Source organism: Arctopsyche grandis, chromosome 6, assembly GCF_051622035.1.
Source record: "Arctopsyche grandis isolate Sample6627 chromosome 6, ASM5162203v2, whole genome shotgun sequence".
Classification (NCBI taxonomy): Eukaryota; Metazoa; Arthropoda; class Insecta; order Trichoptera; family Hydropsychidae; genus Arctopsyche; species Arctopsyche grandis.
In genome coordinates, this window is record NC_135360.1 from 34280765 (window position 1) to 34289214 (window position 8450).

An 8450-nucleotide genomic window follows, 5' to 3' on the forward strand; every position below is an offset into this window, starting at 1 on the left:
GACGAAATAAAAAATAATTATTGACAGTTTGATTATAAAGTTAGTAATGAAATCCGAATATTTGCACGCACCTAAAGAGATGGTAGGCGTTTAGCGACGATTCCACCCACTTTTGTCGAAGTGTGCAGATACAAAAGAGCTTTTTTACGAGGTTTATTATCTCTGGTCTCTCTCTCTCGGTATAATATGCTCATGAGAATAATACAAGAGTGGAAGAAAAATAACAAAAAAGATAGTTTCGAAAATGGGCGGTTGGTCCGCCCGCGGGAACCAATGACCGCTTTACACCCAACGCAACGCGAACCAACATTAAATTATTCACAATTACATATCTACAAATACATACATACATACATACATACATTCTTACTTACCATCGTATCAATCTATTGCACTTACATACATACATACATACATATCGCGTTTATTATAATAAACGCGAAAGATCAGCGTTCGAGGCTTTCATACTAAGTACGTACATATTCATTTTTATTATATATGTAGATATATTTTATTTTTTTAAAGACATCAATTAATCAAGCATACTCGTCTAACAGATTGCTCCAAAGCGACAAGTGTGCTAAAAAGAGTACATGAAATACAAGTAAGTACATGAAATACAAATGAAATAAATAGAAGAAAAGAAAAATAAATAAATATGACAAAATAAATTCTTAAAAAGTTCTCAATTGATCAACTCAACCGTTCTAATTGGTCGCGACTTCCGTAACTTATGAAGTGGTGCAGAAAATGACGAGAGATGTGACAAATGTCAATGGCACCATCCAGTGAATTTAAGAAACGGAGGCCACGAGGAATGGGAGAATTACTATAAGCCACAGTTCTAGCCAGGAGAGTGTGAAAAAGGGGAAGATGTGGCAGGTCCATATCACACTCTCCGGAGCATATCAGCCAGGATAGACAGACAGGAGATAAAGCCTCTAAATATGGAAAACAAGAACTTGATGAGGGCAACACTCCTCCTGTGTTCAAGAGAAGTGTAGCCGACCATACCCATTATTATACCAGGAAGGCTTGATGAGAAGAACCCAATGCGCCTTCCTGGCCAATTTTTTATTATTACACAAATCACTGTATTTCAAGAAGTTGAAGAACACGAAATAACAATTAATTAATTACAGAATTAATCTATGCATTTAGATTTTGTAAATATTTTTTACAAATTATACACACAATAAATACAGAAGATTTGTGACAACAGGAAAGATGACTTTTTCCCAATTTTGAGGAACCGTTTCAACAATGATCAGATAAAATTGGCAAACTCTGGTAAGAAACGATCGATTTGGAGTCACAAATATGCCCAAATCTAACCAGCAGTACGGCGGATTGAACCCACTGATCACTTGGTGCTAAACATACACGCTACCATTAAGCCATACTGCTGGCTTTATTATATACTAGTGGTTTTACCCGGCTTCGCTCCGCTGAGTATTTGTAATATAAACCGCTTAAAAATGAGTAATCTAATAGTAAACATTCATTTTTAATTTTTATTAAAATCAAAAAAAAAAAAATATGTTCAAACATCGTCATTTGATTTGTCTTTAAAGCTCCCAACCAAACCTAACAACCTTAAAAAGTCTCTTTCGAAATTATATATTAGATTTAGACATTTATAACGAAAATTATTAAAAATATATGTAAGGCACCTTAAAATGTTTCATTTTTATTAATGAAAATATCATACAAGTAGCAGATTGATATCACAAAAAACACTTTAGACGAATCATATTCACACTAAAAATAATAAAATTGTAAAATAAAATAATTGTAGACTTATCTAATATATAATTTCGAAAGAGACTTTTTGTATGTAACTATTGTTGGTTCGTAAATCCGTGACGTCATCGAACAAATGAATACATTCATATAAATTTAAATAAAATAAAACTATTCAAATAAATTTAATAAAACGTTCACTATTAGATTGGTCATGTTTAAGCGGTTTATATTACAAATACCGAGCGAAGCCGGGTGAAAACACTAGTAAATTATAATATAATAAGTTATAATCGCATCAATTTGCCATTTTCGCTAAAAAAAAATCGCATATTCGTCCGTCGGCGAGTTTGTATATGTACCATACATACACAAGTATGCCGCGTTAATCAAGTAAAATGAAAACACGATACGGATAAGAACTCATGTATATATCTAAGCATGTAGTTCCAGTTCTGTATGATCAATACAGAGGGTTTCATAAGTGCAAGGTGGATATGTACAGTTTAAATGTATATAAATAGAGATACATATTAAAAGCTAGATCAGTAATCGATTCAGAGTTGGAATCAGTCAAAATCTCGAGTTCGAATTTTCGCATGATCACAAAACTTCATCTATTGTGTTACTACGTACATAGATAAAGTAAAAAGATTTATAATAGGGAATGCTACATACGATATAGTGGAGGTGAATATTTTCGGCCTTAAAATTTGATAATTTTATAATTTCATGTACGTATGAATAAAATCACGATTGCACGTAAGTGATCACATCTAAATATGTAGTATGATGTACGAATAAGTCCACAATTCCGGATTTTGGTATGACGATCTAACCACGTATGTAGTTGTGCACGGACATACATATATGTACATACGTATATTTGATTAAAACTAATCATAAATGTACACATGCATACATACATATGTATGTACCCACTTAAAAGATGACGAACGAAACGAGCGAGTATGTTTAGTGCATAAACATGAGAAATGCTTAATTAATTAACTAACCATACTTTGGTTTGAACATTTGGCATATCTATGTACATACCGACTATATTTATGATAGTTTCCTAAATAAGAAATAGCATTACGTCTGTATGTTACATCGTTAATACGAAGACAAAAACGAATCCAGCATGTATGGATATTATACACATGTTACCATTTTCATGCATTATTATTTATTGTGCCATCAAAGAGATGTTAATTTGACGTCGAAAAAAATAAATATAAATAACAATAAAACAACAAAAAAAAGTCGGCACTGACTGGTAGAGACAGAGAGCTCGTATTTAAATTTTATCGCTCGTATAACATGTTATATATATTTATTTATGAATGTATTATTATAAATAATAAAAATGCCGATTGCCGTATGATTTGTTTCGCAGTGAAAATATTGTTGAACGAGATATGTAACGAGAAAGTTAACCGCATATTTTCAAATCTAGACTTGATACATATTGTTATATTAACAATGAGAGTGAGTGCAAGTGCAAGTGAATGCATTTGCATATGTATGTATGTACATCCAACATATAATATGAAGTGGTCAAATCAGCGAGCCAATTATCGCGCGTTTGTTCACATCGAATGGGACTTTTATTTCTTTTATTTGCTTTTTCTATTTGAAAAAAATAAGCACGCGAGTGATTTCCTTTGAAACGGCGACAAATGGATAAATAAACAAGCGCTCTTCTTGTTTACACACGCACTCTTCTATCCACATACATACATACATATTATATTATACACATCTACGACTATACATGCCTACGTACTTATTTCCGATAAGAAAAATTGATTCACTGTTTAAATATACCATAATGCATACACACATGGGTATACGTATGATGCGACGGCACTCACATCTAATTGTTACATTTTTTGTTTTTTCACCTCTATGAACCTAAAACTTTTCATCTGATTAAATGAAAGACAGAATACTACTCTATATATGTACATAAGTACCATTGCATTAATTTAAATAACACTAGTGTTGTACCCGATGACATTGATCATCGCATGGGTGTTGGCATATTAAGTTGTTAAATAAAAAAATAAATTAAAAGAAATGTGTCGTTTCGATCTGCACGCGGTCGAATACCTTTTAAATATATTTAATTGTTTAATATGAAAAAAAGGTAAAAAGTACCTACCTACATGTAAACAGTATAAAACACCAATAGAAAAATTAATTAATTAAATAAATTTTCAATAGATGGCGGTAAATTCTCTGCCAAGAAGAAACATTGGTGGCAAATAGTATATATATAAGTTTTTTATTTTTTTATTGTATTTGTATATACTTTTTGGCAGTGGTTTAGCTGTAACGTACATATGTATGTCGAATCGAAACAACTATTATTAGTACGGCGAACGTTATTTCAGACAGACAGACAGAATAGCGACATTATATATATATGATATTTTAAAGGTCAGATTTTGTCAATACAATATTATATATGAATGGACGCGTAATACTGAACGTTTTTGTAAAACAAAAATTCGGTATATTTTCTTTTTATATGTAATGCAATTAAACTCTGCCGTTGTGTTAGTCTATTTAAATTTGTTTCAAACAAAATGGATTTTAATTAAATATGTAGATGCATGTGATACAGTTTCATAGAAGCTTCGACTGTATACTATTTAATCAAAATATTTATGTATAGGTGCATAGATATGTACGCAGAGTATGTAGTTAAGGCTAAATATAATTTTAGCACAATTTTCCAAACAAAACCATGTCACTCATTGTCATTGCATTATTAGTTTTAAATATTGACAATATGTTTGAGAAGAGAACGGTCATGAATTTGAAGAGTCGTCGAACGCCATTGAAAAAATGTGAACAATGCGACACTCAGCTTGCAATTGCACATTATGAAATGCGTCCACAACACAATACCGAAGTGATTTATTTCAGTTGAGAGTGAAAAAAAAGGTTAATAAGGTACTTATTTAGAGAAGTCGGGCACGGGTGAGCCGAGTTGTTTGCAGACAAAATGTCAAAACAATCGTCCCCGATCCGCATGCAACAATACGACTTGGCTTTACAATTATGTACAACAACTACGGTAGCTTTCGTTCCGATCCGATCCGATCCGATCCCATCCCATCCCATTCCACTTGATTTACGAGTGTCAAACACAAAATAAAGTAAAAATTAGCCCGGCATTGTCCGGGTGGGACAAATCGCACAGAATGTGAACAATGTCGGGGGGGTATTGATTGCGAAGAAGCCCCCCCGCAAAGGTATAACAACACTCGTCAAATTAACAAAACGGTAAAATATACGATATGTGGACGAGCGTGCAAAACTTTTATCATGGGAATCCAATGGATCCATAAAATGTTGCATAAATTTCGACACGTTTGACAGCTATGTATGTATGTATGTAGTGCATAAATGCATATTAGTAATGCTCCATAGTTTTGTTTTTATTTAGATACGATATACATATGTGTGTTCATGTGTAAACTTAGTGTGATAATTTTTATATCTGTATTCAATTGCATACAATACCGTGTATGCATGAAAATAACTGCGTTCGCTAGAGATTCGAGTAGGCACAATAGATAAAATACAAATAATTTGAATTATATTTTGATAATATATTGCCAACGAGTGGTTTTACCCGGCTTCGCTCGGTATTTGTAATAAAAGCCTCTAAAACATGGCTAATCTAATAGTAGACAATTTATTTAAATTTATTTGAATGGTTTTGTTTTATTTAAATTTATTTGAACATATTCATTTGTTTTTTTTATTAAATTTATCGTCACGGATTCAAAACTTACAAAGTCTCTTTCGAAATTATACATTGTATATAATACTGGTGTTTTTACCCGGCTTCGCTCGGCATTTTTAATATAAACCGCTTAAACGTGGCTAATAGTAAAAATTTTATTAAATTTATTTGAATAGTTTTATTTTATTTAAATTTATTTGAATGTACATATTCATTTGTTTTTTTTTTTATTAAATTTAATGTTACAGATTCTACAAACCAAAACTTACATTAAAGCTTACAAAGTCTTTTTTGAAATTATATATTAGACTAGTGATTTTACCCGGCTTCGCTCGGTATTTTTAATAAAAATCGCTTTATTTTTTTTAAAAAAATTTTATAAAAAAATATTTGAATATATTCATGAAATTTAACGTCACGGATTCTACGAACCAAAACTTGCATTAAACCTTACAAAGTTTCTTTATGTTGAAATTATATATTAAGATGACGACAATGCGTATTGCACAAAAACGCAACCAAACTTCAGCACTTCAATGGAATCATTCATAAAAGTAAAACACTGAAATAAAATTTTCCGGAATTTTCCCTCATCTACGGCGTATTATACATATGTAGTCGCATCCGTCGGAAAAGTCGGAACTTAACAGTGGTTACACCCTCGTGAACAAATTAAGCTGATACTATCGATATCATTGGGTTTGAAGTTTACCACCACACTTGGCGATTTTGTCGGTGTTTAGTCTGGTTTTTCCAGATATTTGTGGAAAAGATAGAGATGATTTTTCAGGAAGTTGGTTGGGTTGGGTGTAGGTGTAGGTGTACCTGAGTCATGAGCCTGTCGGCTCCCGTTCCCTCCTCGTCTTTGAAGATGATGTCTTGGTTGTAGTTGGGGACCAAGTCCCTGAAGCGGGGGTCGCTCCTGGTGACTCTGCCCTCGGCGGCCCCCGCGGCTGCTGCCGAGAGCTCGGCCACGTTGGGCATGTGCTGGGAGTAGACGAACGGAGTCAACTTGCGCTGCTTTGGTCCGACTCCTCCGCCACGACCGGGTCCGCACGCGCGCGCCAACGCCAGCAGCGCCAACAGCGCCACCGACACCGACGCCGCACGCATGCCAACTCAACACTGCGCTTGTGCACTCCACACTCTCCGCACTCCACACCCCACACTCCACACCCCACACTCCACACTCCACACTCCACACTCCACTCCACGCCACGCCACGCCACGCCACGCCACTCTCTCCACACACCGGACGCCCAACCCCCGACGCGGCGCAACTACTACTACCATCCCGCCATCGCCATCGCCATCGACATCGACATCGACATCGACATTGCCATTGCCATCGCCATCGCCTCACACTTCCAGCGCCTCTTCAACTTCACCTCACCCCACCCCACCCCACCCCACCCCACCCCACTACTACTCTTACCTGGACACACTATTCACCACACTCTAACCACGATTTTGTTATGACTTCTTTGAGGGTGTGATTCCGACGAACCGACAATGCAAATCTAATATAAAATTTCGAAACAGACTTTGTACGTATGTAACTATCGTTAGTGATGTTAATTTTAATTTAAAAAAAAAACAAACAAATGAATACATTCAAATAAATTTAATAAAATGTTTACTATTATATTAGTCATGTTTAAGCGGTATAGATATATTACAAATACCGAGCAAAGCCGGGTAAAACCACCAGTCTAATATATAATTTCGAAAGAGACTATGTATGTAAGTTTTGATTCGTAGAATCCGTGACGTTAAATTTAATAAAATAAACAAATGAATATTCAAATAAATTTAAATAAAATAAAACTATTCAAATAAATTTAATAAAATGTTTATAATATTAGATTAGCCATGTTTAAGCAGTTTATATTACAAATACCGAGTGAAGCCGGGTAAAGCCACTAGTAATCTAATAAAATTCATCCTGCGCGGGGACTTCAAGTGGAGGAGATGGGGGATATTTTAAAAATAATTCGATAATTTTCTGCGTTACAATTGCGAATTTTTTGTGAAACACAGTTTGAAAATCGCTGAGAAATTAAAAATTTTATAATAAAATAAAAATTGTAGGGACACTGGATTGCTAAAATGATTTTCATTCAATTTAGAGTGAAAAATAAATCTTTTCGTATATTGTTTACAGTGGCGTGCGGTGAAATTCTCTATCTTTTTGTCGTACAATCTTACTTAATGTGCGCGAGCAGGTTACAAGGAGCACAGCCTATTCCTCTTGTATTCTGCTCGCGCACATTAAGTAAGGCTGTGCGACAAAAAGAGAGAAAATATAACTGCACGCTATTGATTGTTTAGGTACATACTCTATGCATAAGTACATGCAGGGCCTGTTAAAATTAATTCTGGCCAAATTAAACCCCCCCCCTCTCACCCCCCTCATTTACCCCCCTTCCCCTCTCGTCGGCCCTGAAGATATGTATGTAGATTGTAGAGTCTCACCTGAAAAAAAGCGTACGTTTAACACTAGCGATCTCCTTGTTTACACGTGTTATTTCACATGTGTTTTTTGTCTTTCAACATTTCTACAGAAAATCACTTCTTCTTTGTGTGCCAAGTTTACGAGTGATGTAGATATTATGTATTTTGTGTTATAAACAATTTGAGCCAAGATATAAAACACGGCGATGAATTAGCGAAGCTTTCTTTGTGTAATTTAAGCACACGAACATTGTTCGAATACAAAGGGGTTAAGTCGATCCTTTTCTTTCGGGTGAAACGATCGGTTAAATGCTTATTAAGATTACCAACAGAATAAACTGCGTGGGAAACGGTTGAAACAAGTGTTTGCAGAAATGGATGAATGCCTGCTTATTGGAGATAATCCTCGACATCGTTTACAGGTATTTTACTAGATAACCATTAGGGATCCATTACTTTTGCAAAGCCTCGAACAATTGCATTTGTCATT

General features: G+C 34.6%; 1 protein-coding gene across 1 annotated transcript in view; it reads right to left on the reverse strand.

Moving 5' to 3' along the window:
* The window catches only part of hh (hedgehog signaling protein), a 65349-nt gene extending 58716 nt beyond the window's left edge, over window positions 1–6633 (reverse strand). Inside the window, exon 1 of the mRNA XM_077432300.1 lies at window positions 6332–6633. Coding sequence (XP_077288426.1) covers window positions 6332–6619 — 288 coding nt within the window. The 5' untranslated portion in view covers window positions 6620–6633. The remainder of the gene's footprint in view (window positions 1–6331) is intronic.
* Window positions 6634–8450: the final 1817 nt, after the last annotated feature.